The sequence below is a fragment of the Astatotilapia calliptera genome, chromosome 12 (assembly GCF_900246225.1).
Source record: "Astatotilapia calliptera chromosome 12, fAstCal1.2, whole genome shotgun sequence".
NCBI classification, from domain to species: domain Eukaryota; kingdom Metazoa; phylum Chordata; class Actinopteri; order Cichliformes; family Cichlidae; genus Astatotilapia; species Astatotilapia calliptera.
In genome coordinates this window covers 25,971,918-25,990,987 of record NC_039313.1, presented here as the reverse complement: position 1 = coordinate 25,990,987, position 19,070 = coordinate 25,971,918, and the positions used below count along the sequence as shown (strand labels likewise).

At 40.5% G+C, this 19,070-nt stretch overlaps 1 protein-coding gene across 1 annotated transcript; it reads right to left on the bottom strand.

Annotated features, from left to right (window-relative positions):
* Window positions 1-324: 324 nt before the first annotated feature.
* piwil1 (piwi-like RNA-mediated gene silencing 1) lies at window positions 325-12,627 on the bottom strand. The gene is made up of 21 exons (XM_026188017.1): window positions 12,354-12,627; window positions 11,820-11,931; window positions 10,577-10,682; window positions 10,148-10,276; window positions 9,834-10,048; window positions 9,393-9,514; window positions 9,098-9,178; window positions 8,497-8,694; window positions 8,030-8,138; window positions 7,639-7,765; window positions 7,176-7,293; window positions 6,699-6,813; window positions 6,432-6,619; window positions 6,195-6,267; window positions 5,757-5,957; window positions 5,298-5,401; window positions 5,051-5,121; window positions 4,813-4,966; window positions 4,410-4,535; window positions 4,139-4,286; window positions 325-752 (listed from the first exon to the last, which is right to left on the bottom strand). The coding sequence occupies exons 2-21, from the start codon at window positions 11,886-11,888 to the stop codon at window positions 636-638; spliced, it is 2,571 nt and encodes an 856-aa protein (XP_026043802.1). The 5' UTR covers window positions 11,889-11,931; window positions 12,354-12,627; the 3' UTR covers window positions 325-635.
* Between the last annotated feature and the right edge of the window lie 6,443 nt (window positions 12,628-19,070).

Here is a 19,070-nt window from a genome sequence, read left to right as displayed (position 1 = left end):
TTGCTTCTCTTCATTTTGAGTGACTGTTGCTCTTTTTGTACTTTGTCCATTTGTAAAATTGTTTTTAAATGTTTATACTTGATTTTCAGACTGCCTTTTTTGTACATTTAAATTTATAATCAAACAGTTTAAGCTTTCCCCATGGTGTCTTGAAGACCATATTGTTTAAAAGTCTGCAACTGTGTGCTAGCTTTATGATAAGAATTATCAGCCTATATTGATGGTTACAAATTATTGTGTGGGTGTGCATGTGCAATCTTTTATATAAAAAAATAAATAAATTTGATATTTTGTAATGTAATATTGGACTGACTTGCTTTGAAATGCCAGGAATTACAAACAGATTTATTGATTTGTGAGTAAATGAATACAGAAAGTGTGACAGCATCTAGGTTAAATCTTGTGCTGCAAATGATAACAATAAAAGGCTCAAATATAACAAAACCAAAGATTATAGATACTCAACAAAAAAAAAGACTTTCCCCATCACTTAAAGTATAACTGATCGAACTACTGCATTCAATTTGGCCTCCGAAACAACAACAACTAAGCTCAAACAACAACAACAACAACTAAGCTCAAACAAACAAAAACGAGTAAATAAGATTTTCTATGCAAACTGGGCCTTTTTATCTTTAAAGGTAGAAAAGCTGGTCATCCAGCTTCATATTGGGCTCTTTGTGGATGCTCTGACCCACAAGGAAAGCCAACTTGTGGGCGTACTGGCAGGGAGCAGGCACTCTGATGATCCCCTAAAGCACAAAGAAAAACAATCAGGCATGACCAACACAATGCCAAAGCCAGTGACATTTACACAGTCGGGGAAAATTATTTGATCCCTGCTGAATTTATACGTTTGCTCACTTACACAGAAATGAAGTCTAATTTTTAATGGCAGTTTTATTTTAACAAATACAGAAAAAAAAACATATCAGAGTTATGAATGGATTCACATGTCACTGAGTGAAAAAAGTATTTGATACACAAGTAAAACACAAGTGGGTACTTGGTGAAGGAACTCTTGGCCAGTACAGCCGTATAGTCTGTCACCAGGTTTGCACACATCTCTGGAGTGATTTTGGCCCGGTCCTTTTTACAGAAACTAAATCCTTTAGGTTTCTCAGTTGCCACTTGGGAACTCAAAGCTTAAGCTCCCTCCACAGGTTTTCTATACAATTGAGGTCTGGAAACTGACTAGACCACTCAATGACCTTAATGTACTACTTCTTTGGCCGGTCATCATCATGGTGGAAGACTGATTCGGACTAGGGCTGCCACGATTAGTCGACTATCAAAATCGTCGACGACTAATTTAATAGTTGATGTGTCGTTTGAAGCTTTGTAAGATCCCAAAAGACGCAGGAATAAGTAGGAGTATTTAAGGGTGTAATAACGGACTGAAGCAGAAGATGGCAGCACTGCATGTACAAGGATGCCAGCTGCCGTTAAACCTTGAAGAAGAAGAAGCAGTGTCCCAGAATTCGTAGCGCGGCCCTGCTCAGTTTCTAACAATGGCGGCAGCTAGTTAGTTTTAACTTTACTCTTATTATTCTTTCTGGGTCACAAAATAAACGCTTAACATATTTTCAGGCGAGAATGTAGCTGTGTAAACTTCAAATATCTGCTCAGTTTATCAAGACACCACATATTTTCAAAAGCGCTCCGACGTTTTCGGAGACGCCTGTTACCCACCAGCTCGATAGTGAGCCGGGGTTCAAGGCTCACCAGAGCCGGTGAGAACACCGGACTCCCGGCAAATCGTTTTCAAACCCAACGCCGTCTTTCACTACTCAGGTTAAACATATATAAGTCACTTAGATAACTTAAAAATGTTATCGTTTGGCTTTTTTTTATTTTTATTTTATTTGTTCCTGAGTAAATCGGTTTGGCTGAGATTAAATTTATAGTTTTTACACAGCTGAATAAACATCAAGCAGACAACTGATTATCAGAAGTGTGAGATGTGCGAGAATATACTCCGGTGTCCTGTTATATTTTAGATAGCAAGGAGCAACGGCTGAGTTTATTAAACTCCACCGAAACAATCTGCAGATTTCACTAAACTTTAAACTATCATCTTGTCTTTATTTTTAGTTAACACATACCATAAACACTTAAAGCTGTAAACTAATGATAGTTATATAAGAGCAGATGCTGCTGGTGCAATAAGCTGTACGTTTTACGTCCAATGGATGCATGATCTGATTAGTCGACTAATCGCAAAAATAATCGGTGACTAGTCGACTATCAAAATAATTGTTTGTGGCAGCCCTAATTCGGACCCACCTTTAGTCTTCTGTGCTCTTATCGGAAAAACACCTCCAAAGTACAAAGTTTCCACCTTCATGTTTGACTGCAGAGATCATGTTCTTTGGTAATACTCTGCATTTCTTGTCCTACAAACTAGGGCTGCCACGATTTGTCGACTAGTCACGATTACGTCGACTATCAAAATCGTCGACGACTGATTTAATAGTCGACGTGTCGTTTGAAGCTTTGTAAGATCGCAAAAGACGCAGGAATAATAGCAGGATTTAAGAGTGTAATAACGGACTGAAACAGAAGATGGCAGCACAGCATGTACAAGGATGCCAGCTGCCGTTAAACCCCGAAGAAGAAGAAGCAGCTGTGTCCCAGAATTCATAGCACGGCCCAGCTTAGTTTCCAACAATGGCGGTAGCTAGTTAGTTTTAATATTACTCTTATTATTCTTTCTGGGTCACAAAATAAACGTTTAACATATTTTCAGGCGAGAATGTAGCTGTGTAAACCTCAAATATCGGCTCAGTTTATCAGGACACCACATATTTTCAAAAGCGCTCCGACGTTTTCGGAGACGTCTGTTACCCGCTAGCTCGATAGCTAGCCGGGGGCTAGGTCACTAGCGCCGTGAGAACACCGGACTCCCGGCAAATTGTTTTCAAACCCACCGCCGTCTTTCGCGACTCAGGTTAAATATATATGAGTCACTTAGATAAATTAAAAATGTTGTTGTTTGGCTTTTTTTTTTTTGTATTTTATTTGTTCCTGAGTAAATCTGTTTGGCTGAGATTAAAGTTATAGTTTTTACACAGCTGAATAAACGTCAAGCAGACAGCTGATTATCAGAAGTATGAGATGCTGGAGAATATACTCCGGTGTCCTGTTATATTTTAGATAGCAAGGAGTTTATTAAACTTTACCGAAACAATCTGCAAATTTCATTAAAATTGAATAAACTATCATCTTGTCTTTATTTTTAGTTAGCACCTTAAAAGCTTAAAGCTGTAAGCTAATGATAGTTATATAAGAGCAGATGCTGCTGGTGCAATAAGCTGTAGTTTTACGTCCAGTGGATGATGATCTGATTAGTCGACTAATCGCATAAATAATCGGTGACTAGTCGACTATCAAAATAATCGTTTGTGGCAGCCCTACTACAAACACAGCGGGTTGAGCTGATGCCAAAAAGCTCAATTTTGGTTTCATCTGACCGCAGCACTTTCAAAGCGTTCTCTAAATCATTTAGTTGTTCACTGGCGAACTTAAGATGGGTGTGCCATGTGCCTTTCTGGTGTCCGTAGTCCCAGCTGCCTTCAGATCTCTAACAAGCTCCTGGCATGTAGTTTTGTGCTGATGACCACCTTTCTTGTGCACCCCATGAGCAAAGATCGTATGTGGAGCTCCAAACCGAGGGCAACTGATGGTCATTTTATATTTCCAGATAATTGCACCAGTAATTGTCACCTTCTTACATCCCATTCCCCGTTTGTCCTTTGACAGCTCTTTTTCAATTACTGAAAAATATAATTAATTGAAGAAATTGATTCTGTAGACAGGTGTGCTTTATAATTAGACACTCTTGAACTCCTTGATTGTAATTTGCCAATTTGAGTCAGAATTCTGGCTGGGTTGTAGGGGATCAAATAATTATCTCACTCATTGATTTTTGACTGATATTCTCCCTCCATTAAAATTAAATTGTATTGCTTTGTAAATTTCTAAATTAGAGTCGATCATTCAAAAATGTCATCATTTAATGAAAACTCCTTAAAAACACTGAGGAGAAAGACACCTGATTATGACCAGTTTAGATGAAGACAACATTTTCAGTGTAGAAAGATTTCTACTCAAAAAGGTCACTCTGATGCCAGCCTACCTGCCAGTTGTAGTACATGTGGCAGAGCTTGTAGGTGAGCCGCTGCATGTGATCTGGCTTGAGTCCACTGGTGTCATACACGACATTGTAGTGGGTTGGTGAGACACTCCCACTGCGAACAGCTTGGCTCACAATATAGAAGTCATACCTAGAAAACAAACGTGCAACAGTACTGTCACAATACAACTGCTCCTATGTAAATATCAAAAGACCGTTAACAGCTTTAAAAAAAAAAAAAAAAAAACCCGCCCCCCCTCAAAACAAGACGTACCACTCTGGCCGGGTGACCTCTGCGTCAACGATGGTGCCAGGAGGAGGATTGGACACCTTGCCATTTATGTGGGCGAAAAACCTGCTGCTTATGCGCTTCTTCACCACCACCACACTCAGCTTTGGGCTACAACAAAAGGACAGAGGCTCTGGGAAAACCTGACACTTCTACTAAATAATCTCAACTTTGTTCTTTTGATGCTCAGGAATAAATACTAACAGCACTACAAAAATGTCCATGTTCCAACCAGTCATTTTACTTTACTGTCCTTACAATTCTCAAATCAAAGGAAGGAATCATGTATGACCATTTGTGTTATCAAATGCAAATTTAACTGCCTCTGAGGGCAACCGTTTTTAGAGATTTAAAAAACACCATAACCGTTGGAGATGTAAAAACTCACTTGTAGTCTTGCCCCATTGACTTGATGGAGTCCATGATCTGCTGAACCTCATAGTTCACCACACTGTGCAACTGCCCATCCCCCACTCCGTCTCGGTAAACGATGATGCGTGAAGGCAGACAGCCATTGAACCTCAAATACTCTTTCAGGGCAGCTGGAAAACAAAGTGTTAAGACAGTTTCTGAGATCCTCTGTGTATTTAAAAGTAAAAGTTTTTGAAATGACAAAAGAAACTTGCCACTCAAAGTCTTCTTCAGCTCATCCATGATCTCCTGACCTTTGTGCTGCAGCACACACTTTGAGAACCACCTTGAAAAACATTTGAATCATTAACTGTACTATTGCATTTAAAGGCTGGGAAACCACACACACACACACACACACACACAAAACGCCAAGTGAGGCCTTGTTTGCACATGTTGAACATAACCGAGAGCATTGCACTGCTCCCAGTGTGAATTCCCAACTCAGTTACAGAAACCAACCTGCTCATGCTTTGGTTGAGACTGGCCACTAGAGCACCAATAGACCTTTTCCCAGCAGCGGTGTCATGGTAGCAGTCGATGCCCACGATCATCAGCTGTTTGAGCTGCACAAACATGACAATATCACAAGGGGTTGCCACAGCAGGTAGCTCCGGATGTATGACTTAGCAGATTTTCTTTCTTTTTCTTAATGTTGGACAGCTACAGAACCATAGATGATTTCTGCACCTCCAGAGATCAAACTGGGGATCTATTTTTAAGAAGTCATCCCAAGGACAGTCAGAGGCATTGTGAACCCAATCAAACCAGTTTTGGATGAAAGGGGAAAAAAAAAAAAATACATTCTCATCTAAAGCACCAGAAAGTTTAATCAATTCAAAAGTTACTACTCTTTGCTTTCCAAAACACCTTAAACTTTAATCTCTGACATCTGAAGTATTTAGTTTGTGTGGGACTTACAGGGATTTCCACACTCCAGAGTTCCCCTCCCATCTTGCAAGCCATCTGCAGCGCAATCTTTGTAGCTATAGTCATGAGTGCCTGAGGTCGGCTGAGGGTACGGGCCACCACACACTGGCTGGGAGTGGGGCAGTCCACACAAAGGAACTTCTTAACGCTGTCATACTTATCCTTCCTGTTGTTGGGGAGGACTACCACCACCTAACAAACAGAAACACCTTGAGGTCTGGTACCGCTTTGGGAAACGTCAAAATTAAGATCCCTGATGGCAAAAATGCAATGTGACATAACTACAATACACTGACCTGCAGTTTCTGTCAGTTATAAAAAATGGCTACAATTCGAGCATTTAAATGCAAATGTGGTTCATAAAAAACATTTTAGACCTGAAAACTGAAATGTAAATGTACAAGTGTGTGCACTTCACACATCACCAACCATCTCTATCTGGGGTCCAACACTGTGCCGCAGGGCTGCGAGGAGAGATTCCTGATGATCTTCATACTGTATCCTACAGAAAAACAAGGATGCACGATAACGTTTGTGAATTAAAAGACAAGAAAAAAAAAACCTACAAGTGTTACAGTCAAAAATTTCACTTTACATACGTGACAGTCCATTGTGATAAAAAAAAAAAAAATGTGTTGCAGAAATACTTAAAAATGCTAAACTCACATGACAGGTTTTCCCATGGCGATTCCCAGTGGGCCTGAGACTCTGCTGAGAGTCTGTAGAAGAGAACTGGCTTCATTGCCGTTACGACGGGTGTGAAAGAGGAGCCAGTTGTTCAAGGGAGGAGCACTCATCACAGCTAATCCACGCATCTCTTTGGTCCAGTCAGCGGCCCAGGGGTTGTAGTCATACTATGTGATAATTATATTAAACATATTAAATGAGCCCTTAAATGTATCTGTTTAATTAACTGAGAAGAAGAAATTATACCGATCTTGACCCCTGGTAAATCCTCTCCACAGGGAGGACTCTGCCAGCCAGATTTAGAAGTTGCTTATCAAAGCTGAGTCCCCACTTATCCAACTCGGCTTGCGCGTCAGCGTTCCTGTGAAATAATTTAAGCAGTAAATCAAAGCCAGGAATCTTACAGACAGAACATAATGACGAAGAAATTTGCAGTCAACTTTTGAGTATATTATCAGAACACCCAAAGTGTGTCTGAGATGAAGACAACTTCTAGGAAAAAAAAAAAAAAAAATCAGAGCTTTAATTGTCATGATCAATTGAAAATATATGCCTCAAAAATCACTTCTCTTAAGCACAGTATAGATGTGACAAGTCCAGTATTAACACTAAATCATTGTTTTATATATTATTGCCTAGCTATTAAAGACCACCTAGGCAATAACTCAAAACAATCCGTTTATTTCTATTCTGATTCTGATTCTACTAGTGACTGTCACCTACCTCTGTATATTAGTGATAAATCTGTTGAGGCGTCCCTCCCTCTGCTCTGGGGTCAGTCTGGTGTGGGTACTCAAGTCCTTCATGATGCTGAAATCAGCTCGCATCTTATCAGTCAAGCCTGTTAAACACAACCAATCAAAATGTAAAATATCCAATTCCTATAAAAAGTTAGTTATAATAAAACAACTTCCTTGTAAAACACATCTGAGGCCAATGTTTCAGGTATCAGAATAAACAAACTAAATACCTTCTTGTGGATTACTATTAGTGAATCTAACTGCAAACATTTCTGACTTGTACCTTGTTGAAAGTGGTACATACATGTTTGTAAGATTAGCATTGTAACTTTAATGCAGACGGACTGAGGTCCTTAGACGTGAAGCGTATATTTACAGATGCCTGCAGATGAACAAAGAGGCACATTTATCCGAAAAGGGCCAAATGGCACAGAATAAGGTTAAACCTGTTAGGTAGCACAGCTCTGGGATAAGCATGGCTGGACCAGGAGGTGGCGCTCCAGCAGGACCCATCCTCTTCACATAGCTGATCAGCAGCACCTGGTTTTCATCAGTGATGTCCAGGCCATATTGCTAAGAACAGGAAGTATAAATATTTGAGTGTGGACTGAAACTGAGGCAATTTACCATAAAGTTACTACTTGCAGCACTTTAAAAACTTTGCACCAGTGACACTAAATGCAAATTCTTTCTTAAATTTTGCATCTGAATTTTAGCCCTTTAAATAGTTAGATAATTTTAGTTCCATTTCTTATATTTGCCTTTGCCAGTAATTGTCCATGTAATGAGAACTTGAGGGCTTTTTTTTTTTTTTAATGTTGAGTGCACAATACCCACACTCTTGTAGTAGTTCTTAAAGGAAGTGTCAGCATCTCCCCTCTTGAATGTGTTGCTGGGAGTGTGATCCCAAGCAATACCATCAATCCGGTAGGTTTTGTTGTTGTACCTAAACATTAGAAATAAACACAAGTAGTAAGTCACATATGATTACACATAAGCACTGTGAAACTAATGCATCAGCGCACAGGTGTCGAACTCTAGGCCTCGAGGGCCGGTGTCCTGCAGGTTTTAGATGTGTTCTTGATCCAACACAGCCAATTTAAATGGCTAACTTACTTCCTAAACATGTCTTGAAGTTCTCCAGAGGCCTGGTAATGAACTAATCATTTGATTCAGGTGTGTTGACCCAAGGTGATATCTAAAACCTCCAGGACACCAGCCCTCGAGGCCTGGAGTTCGACACCCCTGCATTAGAGTGATACACATCACAAGTACAAAAACAAGATGCTAAATGCAAATCTTACTTCGTGAGGATTATGAGCCCGACAAGCTCCTTCTCACAGATCTCAGTAAAGCGTTGACTTCCACATTGCTGCCTCAAGTTGACCATAAAGTCGAGGACTGTCTCACTGCGCAGCACCTTGTGGCTCACGTCAGTGCACATCATGATACAGGACTCGTACTGCAAGATGTTGGTGGTGTACCCTGGCCAGATGGTCAACCTAGCATAAAATTTTAAATAAATACAAATAATAATTATTTTTTTAAATTACGTAATTTCTAAAACCGTTAAGAATACATTGCTTTTACTTTGACATTTATGAGGAGTTTAAAAGTTTCAGATCTAACCGACACCATCAGGTTTTAGAGGAAATTGTTTTAGCTCGTAATATTTTTTTTAAATACCTGTTGATAAGCAAATACCCCCCAAACCCTTTTCATCTGGCAACTATGCCAGGCACAATCATGTATGAGTGGGCAAAAACTGTGAGGACTTTGCCTGCAGACGGTCGATGTTACTGTGTACTGAGAAAAATAAGTTCATTCATGTTGATACATGTAAAAACTTTTGCAGTTAATGTTAGGCCTTAAATTTTAATATAAGAAAAAACAAAAGAACTATACTTGTGCTGTGGGATGTTAAGGGGATCACTGGGGCTGTAGTAGTTGCGTCCAATCTGCTGCATGTTGAGAATTCTCAAAATCCTGTAGACATTAAAGCTTCCAGTCATCAAAAATACTTTGGTGAGTTGTACCAACGTCAAAATGTTTGCAATTAAATGCAACTATTTACTTTACCGATCAACAATCATAAACTACGAATCAGTTGCAAATCACTTCATTAAATTGGCAGACGCATTCGAAAAATATTGCTGCGCATCACTTTTTAAAAAGAAGCTCTGAAAGGTGGAAAGCTTACCTTCGGAATATGATATTGTAAAACTGAATGCACACTGGTGAAGAGGGTGGCAGTTCATTCGTCAGGGTGATTGTTATCTGAACCTTCTCTCCATTTCTGGTCTCGCTATAGACCACAGTCTCCTAAACACGAGGGTTAGACACTGGATAAGAGGAAAATCCAGGCTTGTCAAAAGACCACAACTTTCCAAGCCACCAAGCAACGCCTTTGTCAACTCCTGTGCCATTTATAATATAACAACTACTACTTTGAAAGAATTACAGGAATTCAGTGTTTTGCAATCAATAACTCCAATCTCTCAAGAGATTAACACTAACCTGATCATTCAGGCTGACTGATTTATGGAAACCAACTCTTTTTACAATGATAACGAACAGGCAATTCCATCTGCGTGCACAAACACTTTCTTCATAACGCGCGATGTTTGGAGCATCACAGTACCTTGCTGTGCAATCTGTTCGGCAGAAAAAGCAGAGCTCCATCGAAGCTCCGTGCTGAGCCAAGTGTTTCCTCGTGCTGGAAGAGGAGCGCAGATCTCAGGCGTCGCGACTCCATTTGTGGTTTGAAGTCCACATGGTACTGATACAGAACCCACTGAGGGCGGGACAGGATGCGAAAGAAGTTTGCGGTCAGCTGAATGGGATTACCAGTTACTCCTGAGGAAGTGAACACACACAGAATTTTAGTAGTAATTTTCAAACCTCACAGATTACAGAAAGTTACATTTGGCATCATTTCGATTTAAAACTACTGACCGCATTTGGATTCCTTCACATGCTCCATTGCCTGCCTCGTGTTAACGCCTGCATCATGAAAATCCCGGCGGCGTCCACCTCTTTCTCCAAGCTTCACCTGCTGAAATCCAGCTGAAATCTGTAGAAGAGCTAATGAAAACAAATGAAGACTGTTAACAGTCCACATGCACTAATATGAATGTAAAAAACAACAAGGCAATAGTGTCGGTCTACAAATATATAATCTGCATTTTACATTTCTAGCAATGCACAGAAAGTGTTATCGAATCGGACTGCCTTATTTCTTTGCACAATTAGAAGAGATGGTTTCCTCTGCAGTGCAGTCCTCATCAGTTTACATTTTTAACTTTACTTATAAATGGAGTAAAGAAAGGACAAACAAAGATATTTAACAGAAGAAATGTAGCTCGACTTTTTGTTTGACTGCACCTTCTGCACTGAAGGGTCCTGGAGCACCTTTCTGCCTCCCTCTACCACCCAGGTCCCCCGCCTCTGGGGGAGGGGCAGCTGCTGGTGCCGGCTCTTGGGCCTGACTCTTGAAGAAAAAAAAACAAAAAAAACAAAACAAAAGGAAGGTTGGAGAAGTGACGTCGCTTTAAGCATGGTCATTCTTTTCACGAGAAGGAACTTAACTCTGCAGACACATTTTTGACAATTACTTTTAATGTGCGCATCCAAGAATGAGATAAATATACCAGAGAGAATGTTTTCCCTTTACATTTTCCACAGCACATTAATGCTGCAAGTTCTCAGTATTTTCTGTAGTAAATAAAGAATTACGCTTGGAAAACGTTTTTCACACCTCGGCTTGTTTCTGCATTTTATGCAACAGGGTGAGACAAAATTATGTAAAATCATTTTAATCTGGAAAAATTCAGATTTAAAGTCCAACTTTAGAAATGACTGCCACTGTGTGCCGTTTCACTTTTAACAGGTGAGAAGAACAATTACGTTCTGTAAATGAAATGCTGAGCATGTTTTATGCAGTACATGTCTTTTTCAAAGAGTATGGGCAATGACAACAGTGAGTCCTGTGGATAATGGAGAGAATTCCCACTGTGACAAAAAAAAAATTAAAAATGCAGAAATGCAGTCCTGACACATCATTTTTCTTAGTTTCATGAGTCACTTCCATTTTATTTATACAGAATGGGTTAACAGCTAATTATTTCAAGGTATTTTATATAGTGAGGTAGATCTTGATAATACAAGCACAAAAACAAATGGAGCAACCCTGCTGGTGCATGTTTGAGGCAAATTTCAGTATAGAGGGAAAAATACTGGCAGTCGGCACTGCCATCCCTCAACCTTTTAACTCATATGGTACCAATTTGAAAAGCCTAGATGATTTCCTTCTCCAGTTTTGAATTCACAAACTTGTCCAGTGCGCATGCCCAGCGGTGTGAGGACATCCTATAAGCCTTTTCCGGGTGAGGGGTACAAAAGAAATAACAAAAAAACCCATAATAACTTGTTGGCATTACAGATACAGACCATTGGGTAATATAAGGCTTGGCACAGTAAATATCAGCCTGTTGTCTTTCTATCGGCCATGCGGCCTAAGCTGTATGCACCACTGACCCCTGCTGAATCAAAGTAGTTAACCAGCGTGTAACGGGAATATGATTTTTTTTAAAGGATTATTTAACAGTAAATTCAAAGGTGTCCTTACCGCTCCAGGTGCTGCAGTCTCCTGCCCACGCGCTCTTCCTCTGGATCTCGCTCGTGCTCTGCCAGTCATTTTCGCCCCCTCTCAATTTTTTCGGCTGATGAAAAGCGATACTCTAAATTTTCAGCGATTAAAAAAATGCAATTAATTTTTGCCAACCAAAATTTACCGTTGCAAAAACATCAAGGCCCTCTACTTTTACCCCGCCGCCATTTTGTGATCAAGTAGAATCGTTACACCTGATGCTAGCTAATGACCACATGCTAACGAGAAATCCGATTTTTGTGTACGATTGTTTTACAGAATAAAATGTGACATTCTTGTTTGCACATTAATTGCATGCGTTATCCAAGATTTTGACTGTAAATTGTAGCGTTTTTTGTCAAATAAATAGAGACCAATGCGTTAGCTAATTAACATCTGCCCATTAACGGTAAGGCTATCATTAATCGATTTCAATATCAACTTTAAGAGTCACTCTCAATATTTACTGTCGTTTTCAACACATGTTGTATGATATTAACTAAGAATACTCACTTTATTATTTTCTTTTCTTATTATAAACCGTCCTAACTTTCCCTTACAGCAGGTGTCCCGGTCAAAGAGGAAAATGAAATGTGCACAATGTACTTATAGGCCGCATCACTGAAAAAATTAATACGCTACTGAGTTTCATCGACTTTCTCAACAAACGTCTTGAGATTAAATAATGTATTTAATCCACATATCAACCATATATTATAAGTATATTATAATTATATCCGGGCAAAACGGACCCATCCATGACGGGATACCTGTAATTACAAAATGCACTCCCCCCCGAACTATGTTTTTAAGCAGAGTGGTTTAACCTGATACGGTGGTTGTGTGTGCATTTTTTTTAAATAGTGTGATTTCAATTTTGGCCACTAGATGTCAGCAAAGCTGTAGAATTAAATTTACAGACTCAGGATGACCGCTAATACAGTTCATCCAGCCTCTGATGCGGGCCTTAAACATATGGTTGCTGGTTGTTGGCCTGAGATTTCACCCGACAGGCCAGTAAGAACCTGTAAGAATGTTTCCTAAAGAATGTTTCCTAAAATTTCACCTTGACAAGGATGACTTAGAGTGTGTACACCATATAACATAATCTATAAAAGATTATCTTCTTAAAAATAGCCTATCAGTTCTTTTAGCTAGTATTAAACCGAATGAAGGTGAACAAAAGAGGGCTGTACAACTCACTGAATGAAAGTCAAGTGATAACTGTGAGTGATCTTTTCATGACTATATAGATGAGGGCCTTTTTCCAAGGCAATGAAGGCTTTGTGTCATTCAGTTTCTGTGCAAATGTAAACTTATCACCATGATGACAGAAATGTTAATCCAGAAGTGTGTTAAATGGCTTACACAAAGTCAGCAGTTTCTTTCAAGGCCTACCTAATCATGAGCCATTATTTCCTCACAGACTTTGCCTCTCTTCTCAACATCTCACCATTTAAAACACAACTTGGCACCTCAGAGGGCATTTTTTTTAGGAAGATGTACGCAAGTCTTTCATGTCTGAGATCTAAGAGTGATTACATATTCAGACCTGAGGGATGAATCTGCGAGGACCTGCTTTAGTCACTGTTTACCTGCTGGAAGGAGACTGAAGGGAGCTAAAGGCAGAGACATCAGTGTCATCAAGTCAAATTGTTTGGTAAAAAACAGGAAAGGATGTAACAATCTAAAAAGAAAACCCCCAAAAAGCAAACCTCCACTATGATGTATGTCTCTGTAAGCTCATTAACAGCTACAGATGCAATTCAGCATTACTCACAACATGCACCTCCAAAAATGTTCCAGTACTGTAAAAGCTTTGATAAAGGAGGAGAAAAAATCTTCAAAAACCACCCTATCTCTTAAAAAAACAACAAAGGCCACTGAAAAAAGAAAAAAAAACGGGGGGAAAATGAAAGAAAAAGAAGAAAACGGGGCCAGAGAGAGGACTGCAAGCTGAGTGGTGTGAGGCTGAGAAAGGTGCACCCTGCCAGGGACGTTGATGAATGCGCTTCAGGCTTCAAGCTCGCCCTGCAGCCCCCAGCGGTGCGGATTCCACGCTTACGCTAATCATGCTCTGCGAGATGCTACGGCCTCGAAGCTGATGAAAGGAAACACGCAACACAGTTAGGCTATCAAAACTGGCTGCACAGTCACAAACACACACTCATCACTCCTGCATCTATCATCAACACAACCGAGAACATCGTCATCGCCGTCAAGAACGTGTCTTCATATTGATATTCATAGTTTTCAACCTAATTTCCTACTTTTGTCATTTAAAAAAAAAAACCCCAAACAGGATCAAAGCTTTCCTTCAACATAAATCGCAGTGGCTCCATTAAGCTCGAACCCCTGATTGCAAAAACCAGAACAAGAGGGGATTCTGCATATTAGGGATCTACCGTGCCACAATGTCAGTAAGCGGGTTAGGAAAATTAGATTATTCTCTTCCCGGCCATGGAACCTAATCTGCTCCACATCAGCGTGTTCCCCTTTAAAACAATCATGAGATTTCATACAAGCGGCACGACACTACAGGCATATTTTGCATGCCATGTCTAAGCATTTTAAGCTTTTTTGTGGCCTTAGGGGTTGAGGTCGGAGCTAGAGATGCACTTCACGGCATGAAACAAAACAGAAAAAGATTGTGGTCGGGGGGGATGCAGTAAAATGACTTTGCATTTCATGATGCCAGGCTCCTTAAAATGATGCAGCCATGCACTGTATCACAGGGGTAAAAAAAAAAAGTTATTTTTCTCCACGGGTATCCAAAGCCCATGCAGAAGAAGCAGTCAAAGCAGACACATAGTTTGTAAAATCTAAAACAAACTGTGTTGGTCTATTTATAATGAAGACGGAAAACAGTTTCCGGCTTTGTTAGTGATGCCGCACAGCTGGTGTTGTCAGAATCGCTGAGGTTCAATACCAACAATCAGTCCTCCGGAACAAGGAGACGATCATTTCCAAGCAGTCGAAAAATGCCAAAGAGAACGCTTTTATTCATCAATACATTTGAGCTTTTGTTACATTTACAGATTAGATTATGCTGTACCACCTTAAATCATTAATAAGCTATAAATTGTACTCCTACAAACTTAAATACAATATGAAAAAAAGAAGAGGAGAAAATATTATAAAACACATCCACTTATTGGAAAAGACATTAAACCAGAGTAATAGCTTTGCACATATTTCAGCATGCAATCTGTGAAAGCGCTGCCATCCTTTATCATATCCAACCGTGTGGATGTGCACACCGAGATAAACAAGCAGTATCGAATATTTAAGTCACAAGATTCTCTTGTTTGATGTTTTAACTGAATACCCTTGAATATTTTGAACACACACTGGTATTAACAGTGAAATGAAGAATGAAGACGGCTGAGAAAACTCAATGTGCTGCTCTGCGTTAGCCCTGTGAAGGAAGAGTGATCTGTTCAGGGTGTAAACCCCATTTTTCCCAGTGTCAGCTGAGATGCGTTCAGTACTCCTTAACCTTAACTTGGATAATGGAATATTTAAATTATCATAATCAGAGTGCGTCTAGTAGTTGATATCCTTGCAGTTTGAAGCCCTGGTGCAGTTATCAGGAGTGTGTATGTTCCTACAGTGCCTGCATCTCATGTGAAGTTACTGGCTGTGTGAATAGACCCAGACACTGGTTGATGACTGGATGAATTTTCTATGTACTGTGAAACTTAAAATTACTTTAAAGTAATGAAGTATGTTGGTTCAGCTTATTGTACTCAGCTTGTCTCCCTCCCTTCACTGAGCCTCCTTCTGCCTAACGTTTCCCTCAGTTAAAAGGGAGTTTTTCTTTCCCACTGTCGCCAAGTGCGTGCTCATCGGGGGTTGCTCGATTGTTGGGTTTTTCCATATTACTGTAGAGTCTTATAACATTAAGCGCCTTGAGCAGACTGTTATTGTGATATGGTGCTATATAAACAAAACTGAAATGAATAGAGCTTCCCTGTTTTTTAATGTTGAAGTTGTTTCTCTGGGCAACTAAGTGTCTGGTGGAGGAGAGAGACAGGATCTTACTGGACAAAGCAAACCTTAACAGTGGCTTAATTTTATTGTGTGTGCTTCGGATGTCGAGGATTTTACATCTGACTTAAATCATTGTCCGCGCAACACTTTCGAGCAAAGCCGACAACTATATAAATAATACTTTAAAAACCACAAAGCACGGCTGAATTGTCAAACTGTTTAAACCAAAACATTTACTTGTCGTGAATATACAAAACCCTTTTTTCATAAGTGATCCTTCCCCTTATCCACACTTCCTGCAAGCATGAGCTCCAAGGACATACCCTATTCAAGCTTTTTTTTCCCTTTAGTACTTGGCAAATACTGTTTCCTGTTCATTTGATTAAAAAAAGAAAAAACCCCTCTGGCTTGTGGCGGCCTTGACTTGTTAGAGATTATTTGTGTACATAGATACGGGACATCTGGGTAGAGAAAAAAAAATAGGCCCCGATGTATCCACTGAATACTATAAAGGTGAAAAACTGTCAATCTTTTTTTTGAGTTTGCTATGAGGAAGTGATAGCTGTAAGCTTGTTTTTAATACTGTGTTTATGAATATACCTGACATGTTCAGACCCTACCCAGACCAACCTTTTTTCTCCCTTTCTTGGGGGAAGAGGCAGGGGGTTGGCAGGAGGAGGCCTTTGCTGACCATAGCAGACTCCTGCAGAGGCTGAACCCCCCTCCCTTGGTGCTGGCCTCAGTGAGGATCCCATGTGATCTCTGAAAAGTCAACAAGGGTTGGTCCACAGCTGGGCCGCAGGAGAACAGAGAGCAGACACGTAGCAACACCCTCCTACTGGGAGCAGCCGAGCAAAGGGAGGACTCAGGACCTGCATGGGAATCTACTGTCTTCCTCCGTGAAATGTGAGCAGACAGCAGGGTGGAATCTTCCCCAATTCAGTTTTAGCGCCCATTTTAGTTTCCATGCATGTTGGACTCCATCACCTCGTCTTTTCCAAGCAAACTCCCCATGTGCGGCAAAAGCCACTGCACAATGGACACACGGTGGATTTAATTTCGAGCTAAGATTAAGTTGCCTTCAGCATCACTGAAACTTTCTGAGGATTTCGAGTTAAAATCTCAGTGGTTATGCTTCTCCGTAGTCAGTGGCATTGGTTTGAACAAAGGTGCAGTGAAGCATCAGCAGCAAAGAATCTAATAAGCACAATGTGGGAATAAAGCAGAGGGGAGTGAGCATCAAAGGCAGCCAGGCACAGCATGACTGGCATCAGTCTGAACTCCCAACCTAGGACACTCAGCATGCTCTTCAGCAATTGCCCCCTTTAGACCAGTCCTGGGCAGTAATTAAAACCATCATTCCCACTGCCTCGGCATCTCATTAGCCACAGGACCCCAGGCTTTCATCCCTACTTGTCCATAAATATCACAACTCCGCACCAGCAATGATGAGTCCCACAAACCAAAACACACGTCCGTAAATCCTCGGAGCTGAACAGAGCATTATCTGACTATCATCCAACTCCAAAGGAACTGCGGGAGACCACAGAAGCTGGTCTATTCATGTCCACCGTAATTATTAGTGCACCAATCAGAGATAATTTGGCAGGAAACTGTCACCCTGCTGTTGGCTGATTAAATCTACCTGTGCAGCAAACAAAAACTAAACGCACATATGAAAGAGAAACCAAAGTGTAGCGTGATGCATTCCCTCTGCAGGGGAACAAAAAATCCTTTTTGTTTTTTCTGTTTTGTATGATTTTGTTTTCAGCTGCAAACATCAACCAGTGTTTGCGACGGAAACATCAAAAAAAAAAAAAAAAGAGGAGAAACTGATACATTTGAAACTCCTACCCTTTCACTATCAAAGGGAGGATTTGAAGTGGGCGAGTATCGGTTGCAGTGGTCAGATTTAGCACTTTGGCTGTAGATAAAAAGAAACTCTTCTTCCCATGTTTAATTCAGTATGAGCCATGACTAACTCATGTAATATACTGGGCCTCTGAAGTCAATCGCAGGCTGCTTCACTTGCTTTGTGCCGGAGACAGAAATGAATGTACCTCAGCACAGCACAGCGCAGGCTTGCGAGTCAAGGAAATATGTCGCGATAGGTTTATTTTACACCCTGCTAAATCAGTTCTTTAGCATAGCAGCAACGCAGAGCTGTGCTAAAACCGTAATCCACTGCATATTATTAACCTACTTGGCATCACTGCCAGGATGTTTTAGTGCATTAGGATAAATGCAACAGAGCTAATGGAAGAGACAGGGGTGTAAATAAAAGCATTGTTTCTTTGAGCTAAGCAGTGCCTGTCTGTCACTGGCCAGTTCTCAAAACACATAGTGTACACTGCCTATGGTTTTTAACCACAGAGTAGTTTATCAAAGATATTTCAAATTGCTGCAGATGAGGTTTGGAATATATTCTCTGATCCTCTGAAGAGCTGCTAAATATTTGCAGGAAGCCCCACCCAAACACACAAAGCCAGGCCAGTCTGTTCTTACAGAGTGCTGTCACACGGCCCTCACAAACATGACAGCCACTCCTTCTGCTGCACAAGTATGCATGCATGCATGTGTGTAGTGTATGTATTTGAAATGGAGTCACCCCATTCTTTGGCCATGGGAAGCCTCTGATCTTTTACTGGCACAAAGACTTGTGCAAGAGGAGGATGAGCTCCCAACCTTTGTCAACATCCACCCTGAATGCGCTGCTTTTTTCGCTAACCGCAGTGCATTGTTTATGCGAGTGTTTGCGCAGAAAAAAAGGCCTTCATGCCACAAGAACCATTATAGATCAGGTCCCTATTTTCTCTTCAGCGCCATTATGAGTCAGTCAAAATTTAAACCCAACCAGAAGCTGGTTCTCAGCCAATTCAGCTAACTGACTCTCTCCCGCTCTGTTTCTTTGAGAAGCCTTTGATGTTAGCAGGGGGCTTTTGCACTCGCAGTGATGGTAACGAATGATACTTTAAGCGATTCTTTTTTATCCGGCGAGCTTAATGAAAGATTAATGGGTTTGATATTTTCCCTTGTTTATATTTTATTTAAAAAGTAAGCCGTGGTCCTTGGAACCTGTTAAAAGCTTCTTGGTAATGAGTTTATGGATCAGTGGAAGTCATATTGTCTTTGGCTCAAAACACAATAAGAAGTGTCGATTGTCTTTTTAGTAACACTGTCTTTACATAGAAAAAAAAAACCCACTGACCTTGAGGGCTGTGCCTACATCTTTGCCTG